The sequence below is a fragment of the Hydractinia symbiolongicarpus genome, chromosome 1 (assembly GCF_029227915.1).
Source record: "Hydractinia symbiolongicarpus strain clone_291-10 chromosome 1, HSymV2.1, whole genome shotgun sequence".
In the NCBI taxonomy this organism is placed as follows: Eukaryota; Metazoa; Cnidaria; class Hydrozoa; order Anthoathecata; family Hydractiniidae; genus Hydractinia; species Hydractinia symbiolongicarpus.
Genome location: NC_079875.1, coordinates 13,580,972 through 13,599,219, shown reverse-complemented (window position 1 = coordinate 13,599,219; position 18,248 = coordinate 13,580,972). Strand labels below are relative to the sequence as shown.

General features: G+C 33.0%; 1 protein-coding gene across 2 annotated transcripts in view; it reads right to left on the bottom strand.

The window, feature by feature from the left end:
• Nucleotides 1–5,251: 5,251 nt before the first annotated feature.
• Nucleotides 5,252–18,248, bottom strand: part of LOC130641016 (uncharacterized) — a 33,983-nt gene continuing 20,986 nt past the window's right edge. Inside the window, exons 8-13 of one of the 2 annotated variants that reach the window (XM_057447647.1) lie at nucleotides 11,989–12,202; nucleotides 10,158–10,550; nucleotides 9,177–9,270; nucleotides 8,730–8,782; nucleotides 7,695–7,946; nucleotides 5,252–7,612 (exon numbers count right to left, since the gene is read on the bottom strand). In XM_057447647.1, the coding sequence (XP_057303630.1) occupies nucleotides 7,545–7,612; nucleotides 7,695–7,946; nucleotides 8,730–8,782; nucleotides 9,177–9,270; nucleotides 10,158–10,550; nucleotides 11,989–12,202 (1,074 nt within the window). In that variant the 3' untranslated portion in view covers nucleotides 5,252–7,544. Of the gene's footprint in view, nucleotides 7,613–7,694; nucleotides 7,947–8,729; nucleotides 8,783–9,176; nucleotides 9,271–10,157; nucleotides 10,551–11,988; nucleotides 12,203–18,248 lie in introns of those variants that run through there. The other variant, XM_057447655.1, reaches the window with a different exon arrangement.

Below are 18,248 nucleotides of genomic sequence, written 5' to 3'. Positions count from 1 at the left end.
AGAAACACGGATTAAATCTAAAGTACGCTGCGTTATTATGTGGTATGTTTTGATTTTTTTTTTTTTTTTTTTAATAAAAAACACAAGTAAGGCAGTTATATTAATAAAAATTGCACAGTTTAATTCTTTTGATTTTTTGCTGTGGTCACTTGCTGTAAATTTGCTGAGGATAAAAGCAACAAATTTTGATAGGTTGTGAACGGTGTTCCAGTGCAAGAGACTATTGGTCGAATTGGATTTCCCTGTTTATGATTTTTTTTTATGAATTTCGATCCTCTGCAATTAAATACATGCTCAACATCATTTCACTTTGCCCGATGATGGGAGAAGGATCTCCCGAAACGTCGCCTACTAAACTATCATGTTCAAGAAATGATAAACTTTCCACAGTAACATAAAAAATGTACAGTTTAACTCTTTAGTACAATTTTACTACAACATCCATCAAAGGCAACACAAATAGAAAATGATATGTCAATTTGCATTTTGGACGTGTGGCGTAGGCATATTTAAAGTCTTTCCAGCTATTTATACTAAGCGAAAAGAATTAAAAAAAAACCATAAACGTTGACTCCAATTCAACTGAAATTAGTAATGTTCAAGGCATTTGCTACATAGTTTTTTATTCTAAGAAGAGAAATCTGAGCTAATATTGTTTACGTGTTTCCATATTGTTTTTGGGTAAGTTATAAAATTAACTTACTTTAATTAATGTTAACACGCAATGCTAACGCAGCTTTACAATGAATTCCTTCACGTTCTTAGGCCTTGAGGAAATTGTGATTAGATTCTACCTATAGCATATCTCCTTCGTTTTCCATTTCTTGATTGCTAAAAACGTCATCTACGCTATCCTCCAGCATCTTTATGAAAACATAGACAAATCATATGATGTTTTTGCCACGTTTGAAGTTAACAAAACTGCTAATTGCTTTACTTTCTGGTGTGGTACAAATTCTAGAAACAGCTTAACTTGCTACATGCCAATCTAATAGGAAATTTTCTGAAATTATCATACTTTGATAATATGTTAAACTGAGGCTGTTTGTTCTTTCTTTCAGCTACAAACAAATTGGTACTCATTTAAAATGCTTCGGCTCAAACTGCAGCTACAATGAAGGCACCAATTGCGAAAACAATGACAATCTTTCGGAACTGTTGAGTCCACAATGGAATCATAGAGATAACGATGAGAAATTGATGGCTGAAACATTACAAGGCATGGACGTTAGCATAAATTATGATATTTATGCTCATGTGATTTTAAGTGGGAACCTAGAGCAGATGAAATACTTGGCAGAGGAATTAAAATTACTGCCCGCATACACAAACGGTAAGTCAGCGTTAGGAAAGGCTGTTAAAAGCAAAAACATAACCGCTACTGCGTTTTTGTATAAACATATGAAAAATGTTTATTATGAAGATGTATTGAAGAACTTCTATATTGATGCTGATCATGTTCCACAATTGGTTTTGTCATTCCAAAAAGAGGAGAAATACGTAGGATCTTTTGTTAAGGATTTTTTAAAATCGGGTGACGGTTTGAATACGGATGAAAATACGGAATTACTTGCTGAACTGCTGTTACATCCTGTCTTTTTTCAAGATGAAGTTTATAACAATGGGTATCTTTATACTGCCAGATATTCTTCCATGGATACAATATCTTTATCTTTACCCAAATGGAGATTCTATCAGGAGACTTTAAAGGCTATTTTGATAACGATATAAAGTATAGTATCAGCACTAAGGAGGAGGATGTTTTATCAATCATGGAAAAGTACCAAACGATGAAAAATTCTGTATGGTATGAAAAATTCAAAAGAAGGTTTTTTAAGAATGGCAATATTCGTCCGGAAACGGGTAGGAATATAGGAGTTCCTCCAACAAACGATACAACGCAAAGATCTCAGTTGCCCCTGAATTACCTAATTAAAAAAAAAGAATTCGATAGAGCATTGTGGATCCTGCAGCAAATAGATATTAAAGGATATGATATTTATCAAAAGGATGATCTTCAAACAGCAATTGCAGAGCTCAGTTCACATGTTGGAGAAATACCCCTGAGCGACGAAGAGAAACGAGTCGCCTGGGCTAGAGCCTTATCATTGTAGGCTATTGCCGATCCAATGGCACATGAGCCAAACCTAGAGCAGGTTGTGAAAAATTGCGTCTTCAAAAAAGTATGTCATCAAACAGAAGAAAGCAGATGCTTCGCCATATAGGCACTCAATTATTTTATCTGTGGAAAAACCGGAAAAATATAAAATACTTAAAACAAGTTCAAGTGATGCAGATAAGACAAGAAGATGACTTAATGATTTTTGTAGCATTTAACTCAACAATAAAAAGCAAACCAGCTCAAAATATTATTTCAGAAGGGAGCGACGTCGTTGAAAAGATTAAAGATCATGTATTGACTATGAAATATTCAGAGACGTCGCTGTTGCAATTGCTTCAAACTGATTACAGCAGCAACATCGCATGGGGTATGCATCGATCAAGACGCAACAGTAAGAAAATAAAATCACGCATAAGTAATGGAAACAACAATGGTCTTGCTGCGGTACTAAATCAACCACCCGATGTTATCGAAAACTTGGATGACTTCGATTACGAATGGGAAAAGGTGTACATACTGTGTTTAACAGATCAGCATGAGAAAAAATACAAGCTGAAGAAATTTTGTGCGACACTGCTGAGAAATTACGGGAAAGATTCTGTAAGGAGGAATTGGAATTTTCCCTAGGCGCGCTCTATTATAACAATATGACCTCTATGCTTTAACTGATAAAATCTTTTGATTATTTTTTATATATTGTATTTTAACTTCTTGGCTTCTCACTTCTGATATATATCGAACGTGCAAGGCTTGCTCTTGGTTAGTCTTGGGAGGAAACTATGGCAATTTTGAACCAACTAGGATAAGTCATAAATACTAGGCAGGGCTCTGATGGATGGAAAATATTCGTTAGTTATGAGGATGCATAAAAAGACCTGATTACTAAATAAGAATTCATTATCGTGAGTGTGAGGTCCATTTACTCGTCTCTAAGTTGAAAGAATGTTTTGATTCTGCTGAACGAATACTGAATAACGAAGTCTTTCTTTTGGACAATTTATTTTGATATCAGAAAAAAACTCGTTTGAGCTATTCAATAAAAGTTTCATAAAACTCCACATAAAAAAAATTGTTCATAAGTATAAAATTCATAGCTTGGAGAAGGAGAAAGCTTAAAAGTTATAATTCTAAAAAAGGTTAGAAAGTATTCATTTACCTAGTTCGGATGCATTTTAAAGGGAAGACGTCGGCCAATAAGAAAAGCTAGTTATTGAAATAAGTTTAAGGAAAGGGTATGATAAAAGGGTTCATACTGCATAATATTTTATTTTCTTATGATTAGCCGTGGTAGGCAAAACTAGTACATTACTGTAAAACGGGGTTTTTTTAATTTCGAGAAAGATCAGGACACCAAATTGTGTACTCCCTGTTTTGTGCTAAGTTATATAAATAAATGTTGGTTTTATAACTTCTAACAAGCATTTTATAGAAATCGTAGTGAGAACAGATGTAATAAGCACCAATGCTGATGGTGTGTTAAAAGTTATATATATTTATTCACATTAAGAGACATTAAGTGTGTATGGTATTTTATGTTGGGTAGCCAGCAAGTTCAGACTATTTCTTTTTCCTCCAAATCAGTGCATATTTATTTACAGTACTTAGTAATGAAATTTAGTGGTTCCAATCATGCAGATCAAGTTTCTCGCTTAAGAAGTTAACTAATTTCACAATAACTATTACAAACACGGATTGTGTGATGTCTTTTATGTACTGTAATATTGTTGTCATACTCCTCTGTTAATCTACGTCTTTATTACCTCCTGTTTCTTGTTTATTTATACTAAGCATTTCGACGTGACCCAGTAGTTAGTTAACTTTTTGTAGCTTGAAGAACTGTGGTCCTGTTAATATTAGGAAAAGGATTCCTTAAGTATGTGGGTGTTTTAGTTTGCTACAAATAGTGTTCGTAGCTGTCATGGAATAAAACTTGGTATATCTATTAGCACTTACGTCAGTAGCTACTCAATGAAGACAATTTTGATTGACATAGGACAAAATGACTTATGACGTTATCATATGCCAATAGAAATAGAGAAATAGGAAATTACGCACATTCTGATCTGTAAAATACCAATATTTCGGTCTGCAAATTACACAGTATGCATGTCAATATTGTATGATGACTTTTTGTCACTATCACATATATAATACCCATATTCATGCAACTGGTTAGTTAAGAAAGCATTTATTTTTACCTGTCAAAAACGACAAAGTGACATTGACTGGATAATTCATGGAAATATTTTTTATTTTATTTTCTGAAAGTCCAATAAAAGTTAGGAAAAATCACAAAATTTCAGATAAAATCATCCAGTACTTAAAAAGTTATTAGACTTTGAAAATGCCGGGGGCACTTGAACACGCGAATGTACAAAAGGCCAAAATATCTTTGGATGTTTCCATGGGGTTGCAACTATCTTAACTGAAACATAATTTCCATTTTCTTTATATTTTCAACAAAACAACATTATCAGTGTTGCATCTTTTTCAAAAATGCCATGCATTTGTTGGTTCTTTTTACCGTTAAATAAGTTTTCTCTTTTAGGAAACTATGCATAATCGATTAGGTGTTGCACATTAGGAAGAAATGTTCAAAAAAGTTACTTTACGTTTGTCACGAGTGGAAACAAAGCAAGAGAATTAATCTATGGAAGAATTGTCTTTAAAAAGAAATAGTTTTCCTGAAGTTGACAAATTCTAATATTTCGCGCGAAATAAATTTCACGAAAAACGGATTTGATGCCATTTTCTTTCTCAATTTACACCGTTGTGTAATGTTTGTTGGGTGTAAGAGTGTTGATGTAGGAGACATTAAATAAAAAATGCTAAAGCTAAATTTTCGCAGCAACTACCTAAGCGGCTACCAATTTCTTCTGGTGAGGAGTTCATTTTATTTTTGAAATGATTAAATCCTGCGACTTATTCTAAACAATTATTTTCACTGTTCGATTTTTTGTGACACGTCTTTTTCTTGATGTTCTTGTAATATCAATCACTAAAATCCTGTCGAAATCTAAATTTTGAAGTTATGCAGGACACTCCATCATCAGAGTGAGACACGCATTTAAGAACAAGTACCAGAGCGCCTTGTTATATCTAGCACGGCAGAGAGTTGCTAAAGACATTTACTTTTTCTAATTAAAGAAAATAGAGTCCAATATATTTTTTGTACCCAAAATTACGCGAATAAAAAATGACGGATGAAGAGCTGATTACATTTTTAAAGCAATTCTGTATTTTGTTCCTGAAAAGACATTCCACAAAAAAGCATTAATGACAGACTAAGTCATAGTGTATTTTGCCAGATATTAACCCTTTCATACCAGATATATATTAGAATGTAATAGGGTTATAATAATATATGTCTGATCTATCTGGTCATTTTCCTAGTATGAACGTACGCCTTTATAGAATCCATTTAAAAATAACTGATCGGTTTCCTTTAAAATTCTTAAATTTCGTAACTCAGAAAGTATGGCTAATACAACATTGCATTCTTAATCTATCAGATCGATTTAAAAAGATATATCCTATAACCAGTTTCAAGTCATTATCTTTATTTTCATGTCACTTGTTGGGCTTTATATTTTAACAAAATGGGCCGAAGAAAGCTCAAACATGCCTAAATGGATAATGGGGCTAAGCCAATGGATAATGACATCTAATATTACAAATATGACAACTTTTCAAATGTTACATGTAAAGGTCAAGCACGATCTAGTATGAAAAAGTATTAAAGTATGCGTTATGGCGAATTAAAGCACGTTTAGAAGTAACGTATTAGACATTTCATTGGAAACTTCTTTTGTGGAAAAAACACTAAAACACTAAAAAGCACTACACTTTCTACTTGATTTTTAACGTCTTGTTTTAGCACTGTCACTAGTTGTCTACTCAATGTCTATTGTGTGTTCAATGGGCCGTAGTTATAACTGTCAAGGCCTTTTTCGGCAGGCTTATCAATAAACGCAGCGCCAGCAAGAGACATAAAGCCCTGGGAGCGAGGTTAAGAATGGAAAAGTACTACTCAGAAGTTAAATATCTGCAAAATAAATTCCATTGCTTCTTCTTGAAAATAGATGGATCTAGTTGACGTTCGCAACATTCTGCAATGTTTAGAAACCAGGAGGCTGTTAAATCGAGAAGGGTATTATAATGGCACATATAATCATAGTATTAATCCCCGTCCAAGTATTTCCCGTCCAAATATTGCACGAAATAGAATTGCAGGAGATTTATATACGTCCGATACCCCGTGTAATTTTTCACGGTCTCACGACTAGTCGCCTATAATAATATGCTAACAACAATGCAAACGTTTTATTAAATTTCTGAAAAAAGATTTTCGGTTCTGACCAGGTTATTGCCTCATTAAAATTTAGTCATTTAAATGTTTTTGATTAAATTTAACGTCAATATACTTTACTGAGTTATCAACATAGCAATTCACCATAAACATAAAATGCCATCGTTCAAATACAATTTTTATTATGTATGTGTATATATTATGTATGTATGTATATTATGTATATACATGGTGAGAAATTCGTATGAAAATAATCGTTAACAAATTCGTCTAACAATAAAATTAAAGTCTAATACAGACTTGTCGTATTACAAAAATGTGTGATTGTGAGCATGGAATATAAATATTAAACATAAAAGGTCCTTATTTGATTGCGCAGGCCGAATTTTTTTTTGACAAGTTGTTACATTCTAGAGGCCCGTTAAGATAAGAACACAACCTGTGGATTAAATTTTGTCTAGCAAGGTCTTTCTAGATCTGCTGTGTTAAATTTTTTAAGTAATTTATATTCGCATTCTATTTCTATGCATCAGGTCAATTTACCTTAGCTTTTAAATGCTTTTTAAATATTAATTTTTACAAACCATGTTAACTGGTCTGTTGGAACTTATTCTTCCTTGGTTATAATAAGCTTACTAATTCTAAATTTTAGAATATTTTGTTTTGTTTTGTTTTTAATTAAAGGTTGAATTGGCTAAACTCGTTATGTTAAATAAGTTTTGAGAAAAATAAAATAATAATTTCGAAATAATAATTTTCATGAATATTATACGAATAGGAAACACTTTAAACTCAACTTTACACGAAAAACTGATGCTATCAATTTTCACAGCTCTATTGAAAGATAAGTAAAATCAATCGGATTAGTTCATCCGCGCGTGCAGCAATAGGAGTGAGTGAGTGAGTGAAATTAAGTTCTATGTAAAAAATAATGTAATAAAGATTGTGTCGATGTTTTAAACTTTCTTGGAAAAGGAAATAAATTCGCCGTGCCATATAAATCGATTACGACAAAGGTCTATTTTGCGTATCGCGTTGTTTACCAATCCTGATAAAAGAAATATCGTCCACAACATTACTGATTCGTCTTTAACTACGTTCAAATACCCACTCCTAATATCCCCATGCAAAAACTTTCTTGAGGACAGCATTTACCATAACGTACACTCCATGTGACGAAACTATAAAATTAAAATGGTTCACAATGTAATATTGACAAGACTTAGCATCATTTTATTTGAAACACAATGTTAGAAAAACTACCTTGAACATCTGATCCAAACACACTTTGAACTTTAACTTCCGTCAGATCAACATTGTTAAATGCCTGCGTGTGAATGTTGGTTTCTTGTGATAACACAGCATTGTAGTCAACTTCACTGAGAGGTTTTACATGTGTGAGCCCTCCGCCTGCCAGTAGCAGTTGAAAGAAACGGTTTCCCCGATTCATTGTCCCATAAATAGATTCGGAACTAGCCGAGTAGAAACGGATATTTGTAATGAGAGCATCCATCGCTAAACAAAGTACGTACCTAGATTCTACAACATCTTGAACTTACAAAAGTTTATTTACTTGATGTTGAAGGGTTTTTATGTTGTGCAGTGAAATAGTAAGCACGAGATCAAAGTCATTTCTTAAAGACTTGTTGTTTTACAGTGTAAAGGCTAAAAAATACACGTAAGTAAGTTTAAACGGTCCGTTTAAATGTAAGATAAAATATCTACCGTGTAAACAGGAAAGTGGTACAACTTTCTTCGGTTTTTTAAGTTTTTAAAGTTTTAAAGTTGGTGTGCCTTATGTGCCTGTTTTATTGGGCTTTTTGGTTTACGTTATTACGCTACCATTTCATTGATAAATTCAGGAATTATTTCGTTTCTATGTAAATTGTGTTAAAATGAACCGTATAATCAAATAATCGTTTATTTATATCAACTAGTTATTATGAAATAAAATGTTTATCTTTTTATTGAATGATATACTGGATATACGAGGATGATTTGCTCTTTGTGTAAACTCCAAATTTAAAGTTGCTTATTTGCCAAGAAAAACACGTAGGTGATTTTTTGTTCCATAACATTTAAAGCAGTCACTGTATACATGGCGTTTTGATATTTTGGAAAGACAGTATATTGTTGTGACTATATTACGGGAATCAAGTCTTTCTTTTCTCTTAACATATTTTTGTATGGAAGGTGATGGTTATTGTGAGATGTGATATTTCTATGAGAAGAAATTGGCAACGAAAAGATATAATTTTTCATTTCTTATCTGCCTTACAGCAATGTCTAACAATTCACCTGTCCACGAGTTGCCACTATTGTTTGAATAAAAGCAATTGTACTTGTTTCCTCTAAAATGTCAAAGAAAGAATTAATTATTAAATTAATTTGGGCACAACTTTACGCAAATGTCTTATAAAAGCTGAAAAGGTTTTTTTTAAAGCCATCTGACTTTAAGACTGCACCTTGAAGATTTAAATCCACTGGAACCCTTTTAAGAATGCTATGTATCATTATGGTATGCAAATAATGACATGATTTGTAACTACTATTTTTTTTTGCGGGCATTGGATATTATTTTCAGTTTCTAAAGGTACCGTTATCAAAAATGATCTTGCGAACCGACTTATAATGCATTTGAAGAATAACGTTCATGACAACTTCACCATCAACCTTCATCATTTTAATTTTGCAACTTTTCCAGCCTATAAAAATGTATGCATGACATAAAGGTATCTCACTCACTTGTCGCCTCCAGGGTTGCATATAAAAATGGTTTCACCAAGTGGAGTTGTTGCTTTGAGTACAGATCTCATGTCAAGGTTATAATCATCCCAACCTGATGCCATAAACAAGAAAGTAAAGGTAAAGTCAAGAAATTTAAACAAATTAAAACATAAAAACAAAATAAGTTGAACCGAAACACTAAGCTTTAAATCCCCTTAATAATCTATATTTTAATACCCGTATAGGTCTGTCTGTCACGCAAAATGCTAACCACAATAGCGAGGCACGCAATGCGGTAAATGAAGGACGGGCAAACCCGTGGGTTGATTCCCGGGAGACAGACGTTAGATATTTAGACTGACACCTATTAAGCAGGGGTTTGCAACTCGGAAGGGTTGAAACCTGGGGCTACAAAACGGTTTTTCGTTTTAAAGACTTACATGATAGTCAAGCTAATGGCGATGGTGATTATTGTGGGCACTGAGGAATAATGAGCAATATCTGGATTCAACGTATTATGGTATTGAACATCAAAATATGACAGTAAAGCTCTCTGTATACATTCTTTAGCAATAATTTAATCAATATAAGCATTTCCTTTATTTTACATCAATCTTCTGACTTATGTGGCTTAGTCAGTATCTTTTTTATTTTAAATTTTGGTGAAGGCATAAAGGAACATGTTATAAAGCCAGTCGAAATACCAATACTTTTAAATCTTTTTAGAGGTGTTCAATTCTTTCTTAAAAAACATAGGTTCTAGCGTTGACTTTGTTGTCTCCTTAAGTCATCAATTTCACTAATTTTTGTGCACTTTGCAAACCGTAGTTCTTTCATCGGAAAAAAGTGCTTTTTATAGTAAATTCTTGAAGCTTAAACCTTTTCGTGGATCAGCTTATTACATTGCATTCTTCAGAACGAGTGAGGATTGAGATTAACATTAAGGAATTTTGCCCCACCCCCTTTCCTCCGCTAAAAATAATCTGTAATTAGTAATACCTTCCAGTATTTTCATTGCAGTTGGGTGCACACCATAATATGACGGACATTTTGTGGTTAATCGGCTATACCAATTGCTTCTTAGTATCTCGGTTCCGTTTGCCATTACGCAGAGGATATCATGTTCGGAATAATAGTGAACGATGTGGTTGTCGTGTGTATAATATAATTGACTTCCCGCTGATACGTGTGCTTTGTATACGTACTTTTTGCCCTGAATAACTGTGTAGAGCGCAAGTTTTCTGCCAGAGTTTGCATCAACTATGTAATTGTCACTGGTGTACTTGAATTCAGTTTGGCACTTAGTGTGTGCTTCGACTTGGTAATCGTCATCTCGTACATCCCAACATCGTCCATTGTTCACATTCTTGATGCGAAACTGTTTGTACTCATCTAAAAATGATATAAAACTTTTGAAACATAAATACGTACATATATGTATATAAATGCATGACATAAAATTAATGAAAATATGATAAAAGGTACTAGTTACATCAGAAAGCAATGCTGGGCGTTTTAATCCGGTTGCAAAATGGATGGTCGGTAAATAAATTGTGTCCGGTTTACTTCGGATGATTTTTTAAAAGAGGTCCTTGTTAGAAATATAGAAACGTTTCGCAGCTGGAAAATGGCATTGTAGTTTCTGTATCTTTTCTTTTTATGTCTTACTTGAAAGAATTTTGGTAATACATCACTATTCTGGCGCAACGTGCATGGCATTATGGTTTCCTTGCACATACATTTTAAATGACTTTTTTCTGACAACATTTAGCGTAACTGAGACTAAAGTTATACTGAAAGAGGTGCAGAGCCTTAATAATGTTTTTTTTGTCAATAACGAAGTGCAAGTTTTACACGGTTTAACTTCTGGCAAGTAAGGAAAGAAGGCGTTTTTTAATGCAAGCAAGTTGATTTTCCGATTTGCTTAGCTTTATTGGCGATTTTCTTAATTTTAGTATTCGAAATATGTAAAAAACAGAAGAGACGTAAAACAACTTTTATTCAATTAACGAAACTGAAAAAAAAATTATATATTTGGAACTGAGTTGGATCTGGAATTGAAGTAAACGGATTTTTAAAAAATCTTGGCAGTTTTAAATCTCTGTCGTCGTCAAAATGAAGAATGCTGGTATCATAAGAAAATTCATGAACCCGTTTGCTCTCTTGCATACAATACTACCAATAAAGAAGTCAGCCTCTGTTTCTTGTTAATACGTTTTAGAGGAGGGATGGGAGGGGGCATAACAGCAACAAAGAGAGCACGGAAAACACCCTTGTATTGCTCATCTATCTACGAAGAATTGAAGTGAGCTTAGCAGGCAGTTTAGGACCAAGGCAAAGAAAATGTTCAAAAAAAAGAAAACGAAAAAATTAATCATTAAAATTGACTGATTTATATAGTTTTCAATGTCCTTATTAAATTATTTTAGTGAAATAAAAAAAAAAAGAATTGAAAGATGTGGTCATTTTTGTTTCAGAAGATTCTAGGCAAAAAGCCACTAAATTTAAAAATTTAGTCGACAGAAAGAGGCTAAATTTTGGTAAGGTTACTAACTTTTTTTGGACCGATAAGGTTTTTGTTAATATGCTCGACTAAAAAACATAAAAAGGTGTCGAGCATTTATCAACAGTTTACAAATAATACCACCATTTCCGACAACTGACCAAGAAAATAGTTTCCAAATTTGTTACTGTTTAATCAGAAGTAACAATTCCCTTTTAAAAAAAAATCTTATCGCTCTCTTTCAAAATGTCTCACTGAAAGGGCCATAGATTCACGGTTTTTTTATATGGCGCTTATTTCTTTATTGAAACAATAATTCAATCATACCTAATTTGCTCCTCCCATATACTCGAAATGCCCATTTGAATTCCTCCATTTCAGCTCGTTTATCTACTGAATTGCATTCGCGATAAGGGCAATAAGTTACAAGACCATAAATGTAGTAATCCATATTGTTGCGGGTGGTTTTTAACTCTTTGGCGTCGGTTTTCCACCGCAAGTTAAGTTTGCAATGGTTCATAGCAACAGCAAGATATTGAAACTAAACATAAGGATATAAACTTGTCACTTGTTAATTTCGTCCACGCACAACAAGATAATTCAGTTCATTAATTCAGTTCACTAATTTGTAATGTATATCCAAGTATTATAAACTGCTACAGTCTCTATAATAATAACCGCGGTCTGTCTATTCGTGCGTCAAAAGCGACTTGTGTTAACCACGCACGAAATACTAACCCGCTAGCGCAGGGACAACACCCGTCCGGACCCTGCTTGCACAGGGACAGGTTCTTGCTGGTCCAATCAGGAGCGGAGTTTTTATATAAATGACCAATCAGAAACTTAAGCTCCTTAGCAACGATTTTTACGTTATCAGGCTGGCATTTGTCAAGCAGATTGAGTAAACTCATTGCTGGCGAAAGAAAAGTTTCTTAACGGTTTGCTTTATTTTTTCTTTCTGATACTTTCATTTTTGTAACATTTGTTTTCTATATGTTTTTACATGATAAGATAAATATATTGTCACGTTTTTTAGCCATGTACAATTGTTAAACGCACAATTTTTAGGGTTTTTGGCTAGGAACAAAGATTTTGAAGGCCAGCTAGCTAGCTAGAGCCTTATTAATACTATTCCGTATAGTATAAGAGGCGTTTATCCTAGCCAACATTTATTTTGGTGTTGAGGTTTCTGCTATTTAGCTACTTCCTTAGCTGTATCTTTGGCTAAACAGTGAAAATATAAAAATGCAGTTTGGCTACAACAATAATATCGAGCATTAATTTTTAAGCTAAATGCAGTTAGCTAGGTAGCTACATATTTTATTATTTTCCTGCAAACTTTTTCTTCAAATGAAATGGCTGAGCGATTGTTTTGGCTGGAAGGGTAACGACAGGCTGTTCCCTGTGTTTTTATTTTATTTTAAAGCGAAGTTGCAACGAAGAATTTTGAAAAGGGTAATACGCCTATACGCCTGTTAAACTATGTGTACCTGTACTAAGCACTTAACCCAGTGTTAAGAACAGACTGTTTTTTTTTGAAAAAAGGCTGTTACACCTATGCGCATGTGCAACGTGACCACTGTAACAATTATTTATAAACTTTCTCGGTAATCACCCCTGTAAAGATGTGCAACACTTTACCTGGACTAACCGCTCAGCCCTGTGGCAATGGACTGTTTATTGTGTTTTTTTTAAATAGACAAGTCTTTTTAAAAAGGTATACCAGTACTAAAGCGCTTCACCTGATAGTGTGCAACTGTTTACAAATACTATTAATTGTTCCACCGGTGTGTTCAAAGCTGTGTGCACAAATAATTTTGAATTTACGCTGAAACTTATTTTGCGAAATAAAATAATATTGACTGATTATTTTTGTTATGACGGAGTAAAAATGGTTTGTAGAACTCTGTTTTTATTTCAGCTATAATTGCGGGAAAGTTATTTTTTAAAGAATATGTTACAGTCGCAACACTACAATGGTGTATGCGCTTCACTTGATTTACGATAAACTGTATACCTGCACCTGCGTGATGTCAATCGCCGATTCCACCCAGGGGTCAAAAAAACAAATAGGACAATTTTACTGTCAGTTTAATGTTTTGACCGCTCGCACGTATATACCAATCAAAACGCGTGATTCTTTAAAAAAGCAATCCAAGACTTTCGCAGCCTGGATATGCCAACGAAGAAAAATGATGATGAAGGCCATTTTGGTTTTGAAAGTGGTCGTGGTGTCAGTAGTGTTAGGTTTTTTATCTGTTTGATCTTTTTGTGTTCAAAAAGCTTTTTTCTTTAGAAATATTTGTTTTCTGTATGTTAAGATAAATATATTGTCACGTTTTTTAGCCATGTGCACTTCTTGAACGCACCATTTTTAAAACTTTTGTCTTTGAACGCAGACTTTCAAGTAGCGTTCTGCCTACCACTTAGCTAGCTAACCCTAATAATTACTGTTCAGTTTAGTATAACGCTATTTATTTTAGCCAATATTATTTATTTTTATGTTGAAGTTGTGTGTAGTTAGCTCCTTAGCTACTTCTGGCTAAAAAATGAAAGTAGCAAAATACATTTTGGCTACAACCACAATTCTTATGCTTAATGCAGTTAGCTACGCACCAACCACATATGCTGCAAAATAAAATTGATAAGTAAAAAAAAAAACGATAAAAAGAAGTGTCATTTGAATTTTGATAACATCAGCAACCCATTCACTACAAAATAAAATTAGATCCGTGTTTACACATTGACTCTATTGTGCTATTAGAGCTTAAACTGCTAATCAAGAATATGTATATGATCATGTGCGTCGGATGTACAGTAATGAGATATAAAGGTTTAAAGATTTTGCTGGCGTCAGCAATGGCCCGTCAAAAAAATTTTGGGCAAATTTTTATACCTGTTGCCTTCATCGTATAGATCTTGAAACGCTGATCAAAAAAACGTATAGGATTATGTACTTTTGACAAACGGTTGCAGAGATATTAAGGTTTTAAGGTTTTTTGATCAACCCGTCTACACAGGTTTGGAAAACTTACCCAAATTGGTCCTAGGTCCTAAATTCTTAGGTGCACTGTAATGGCTTCATTAATTTAATGGGATATTGACGGTAAAATGGTGTTATTGACGTCGCGACGTAACGACAGAAAAGTTAACATTTCAGACATACCTTTTGTGGCTACATCAAAGTAAAATGAACACATCCACTTTGCCAGTTACAGATACACAGACACACTCTTCGCATTATTATAAAAGATTATAACTGTACAGGATAACGACAGACAGATTTCTAGGTTTTTTTTTAACTGAAGTCACGTTGAAGTTTTTTTAAAAATGATGTCTCACCTTACTTACGTGCGACACCGTTTAACTATATTAAGCGCTTTGTCCAGCGTCATAGTTATTTGTTAAAATTTACTGAAACTCATTTCGCAAAATAAAATAATATTGACCGATTGTTTTCACTATACACGCTTTTTTTATGTAAGAATAGTTTTTTTTTCGTTGAGGGTGAAGTATTCTTAATATAGTCTTATTTTTCAGAGTAAAGTATGCACAAGAACAACTATTTCACGACGGCTGAATATGTTTCTTTTGAATGAGATGTTCACACATACTTTTTAGTATACTGTTACGCATTTACAACTTGTTTATGTTTTTCTCCCCAGAGATATTAATCAAACCAAATATAACAGGTTAAAGATTTGTCTCATTTTTTTTTTTTTTTTTTTTTTTTTTTTTTTTTTTTTTGACATTTATTCGGGTTCCATTATACAATGGTTCTTATCCCTATAATAACATAATAATAACAACAATAAGAATAAAAAGTTTAGAACAAAAATGATACAAGAACCATGGAGATCTAGGTTTCAATAAGAGTTGTAGATTTAGGTTTTGTTAAATGGTTGATAAATATTTTGATTTCCCTAATTACTTGGTTCACTAGCAATTTAATTCTAAGCAAACTCACCCTAGAATTATTCTTAGGATATTTCTACAATTTTCATCCTGATATTCTTATAGAAGTTATTCTTATAAAAAAAAAGCTTATAGCGGTGTATGCACTTCACTTGATTTACGACATACTGTACTAATCCGCTCCACCTTATCGTGTGGCACAGACTGTTCAGCTCCAGGTCAGACCCTATAGCTTAGCCAGCGTTTCGTCGCCGAATCTCCCAGATAGTGTCTTTAATGATAGCCGTCGTCTGTCTGGCTGTCCGTAAAAGACGCGTCCTCTTATGGAAACACGAAATGCCATATTAAAGGACGGGCGACTCCGTGGATATTTTCACGGGTTAACGATTAGTCTATATTATAATACCCGGACACGTCTCCCTGATAATTGCTTTTGCGACTTTTCAAAGAAATTAACAAAACGAGTTTTAATAGGAAGGATAACAGAAAGAGAACAAGTGATTTTTTGTTTGTTTTAAACCTTAATTTGTAATTTATTTTGTAAATTTTGTTTCATCTTTCCCATTTACATTTACATTTTTTATGACAACAATAAACTTTGTCAAATAACTTCATTTAAAGGTGCTGCTTTTGTAAGTGGATTTTTTTTTATCTCACCGTATTTTTTTTTTTTTGATATCTGTATTTTATCTCTTATAATAATACAGAGACTGTGTCTATTTGTAACAGGCAAAGTCGATATGCTTATTTTGCTTTGATGTAGCCGAAATTTCTTTTAAAGTCTCTAAAAAAGTTATTTTTGTATTTTCTTTTTTGCTAGCACGTTTATTTTGTTTACATCAAGTGATCGAAATAAAGCAACTTGATTTGCTGAAATAATTTTAACGGCTTTTTTTACAAAAATGGTGTCCCTCGACACTAGAAAAAAACAACAACAAAAAGAACGGTCCCTTTGTCTTGAAAAAAATGAAAAGAGTATATTTAAAAAGAATATTTAAAAAGAAAAAAGTTCAAGTGAAGAATTAGAAAAGTTAAGTTGGAAGTGAGAAGTGGAGCTTGAAGTAAAGTAAAGTTAGAAGTAGAAAATAAAGGCTAGAGTTGAAGTCGATTTGAAATCACAAATTGTAAGAGCTTTGAAGAGAAGAAGAAGAAGAAGAAGAAGAAGAAGAAGAAGAAGAAGAAGAAGAAGAAGAAGAAGAAGAAGAAGAAGAAGAAGAAGAAGAAGAAGAAGAAGAAGAAGAAGAAGAAGAAGAAGAAGAAGAAGAAGAAGAAGAAGAAGAAGAAGAAGAAGAAGAAGAAGAAGAAGAAGAAGAAGAAGAAGAAGAAGAAGAAGAAGAAGAAGAAGAAGAAGAAGAAGAAGAAGAAAACAAATAGCTGGAGTTAATAAACCCGTACTAGGTTAAATGTATTGTATTAATTATAAATACATTAGAAGATTGTGAGTTTCGAATTTAAACAGGAAGATTGTTCCAGAGAACTGGACCAGAAACCCTAAACATATTGCCACCAAGGTTAGACATGTTATGATGAAGTGTAAGTAGGTCTGAAACAGTACCTAAATCAAAAATATTTTTTGTATTAATCAATCTATTACTGCGTGTGTTGTAGTTGTGAATAAAATGAGTTGATGTAAACCATTCTAAAAAATTGATTGGTGTTTCTTTAGATAGAGTACGGTAGATAAAATTAGCAAAATGCAGTTTGAATACATCTTTAACTTTCAAAATGCGTAGTTCTTTAAAGAGCGGATTAGTTGGAGGTAATAGCCCAGGTGTGATGTGGATAATTGTCATTAGATGTTAATCTTCTTACTGCCTTTTTTGTAAAGTGAGAATTTGTCTAAGGACAGAATCACAAGCTGACCCCGAGACTTGAATGCCATAAACAATATTAAAATAAATTAGACTATTATAAATATTTTTGAGCACATTTATGTTCACAAATGGTCTTAGCTTATGCATTAGACCTATGCTTCGACTAACTTTTTTAGACAGTTCTGAGATATGTCGTTTCCAGTTTAAATGTTAATCAACATAAACGCCAAGGTACTTAATACAATCACTGTGAGTGATTGCACAATTATTAAGTTTTAGAGTAACATTGTGATTAAGAGTTTCTTGTTGCTGTGAAAGATGACAAAGTTGGTTTTACTTTAATTCAGAGGTAAGCGATTGATATTTAACCATAGGCTTAATTGTTTCAGCTCTTGATTGATACAGTTTTCAAGCTTGAGAAGACTATCAAATTCAAAATAGATGTTCGTGTCATCCGAAAAAAGAAAAAATAACAGTTTAGATGAAATGTTAGGCAGATCATTGATGTAAAGTAAGAAGAGAAGTGGGCCAAGTACAGACCCTTGGGGGACCCCGGTTGTAATTGTTTTTAGGGAAGAAGATTCATGTTGAAAAACTTCATATTGTTGTCTACCTGATAAATAAGACTCAAACAAATCTAAAAAAGCACCCATTATGTTCAAGTTTAGATAATAATATTTTGTGATTAGCAGTATCAAATGCTTTTTTTTAGTTCTATAGATATACCACATCAAAATTTTTTGAGTTCCTAATGTGTTCCGTCATTTCCGTTAGAGCAAATATAGTAGAATTATTCTTTTTAAATCCAAATTGGTTCTTAAACAAAATTTGATTTAATTTAAGAAAATTGTAAAGTCT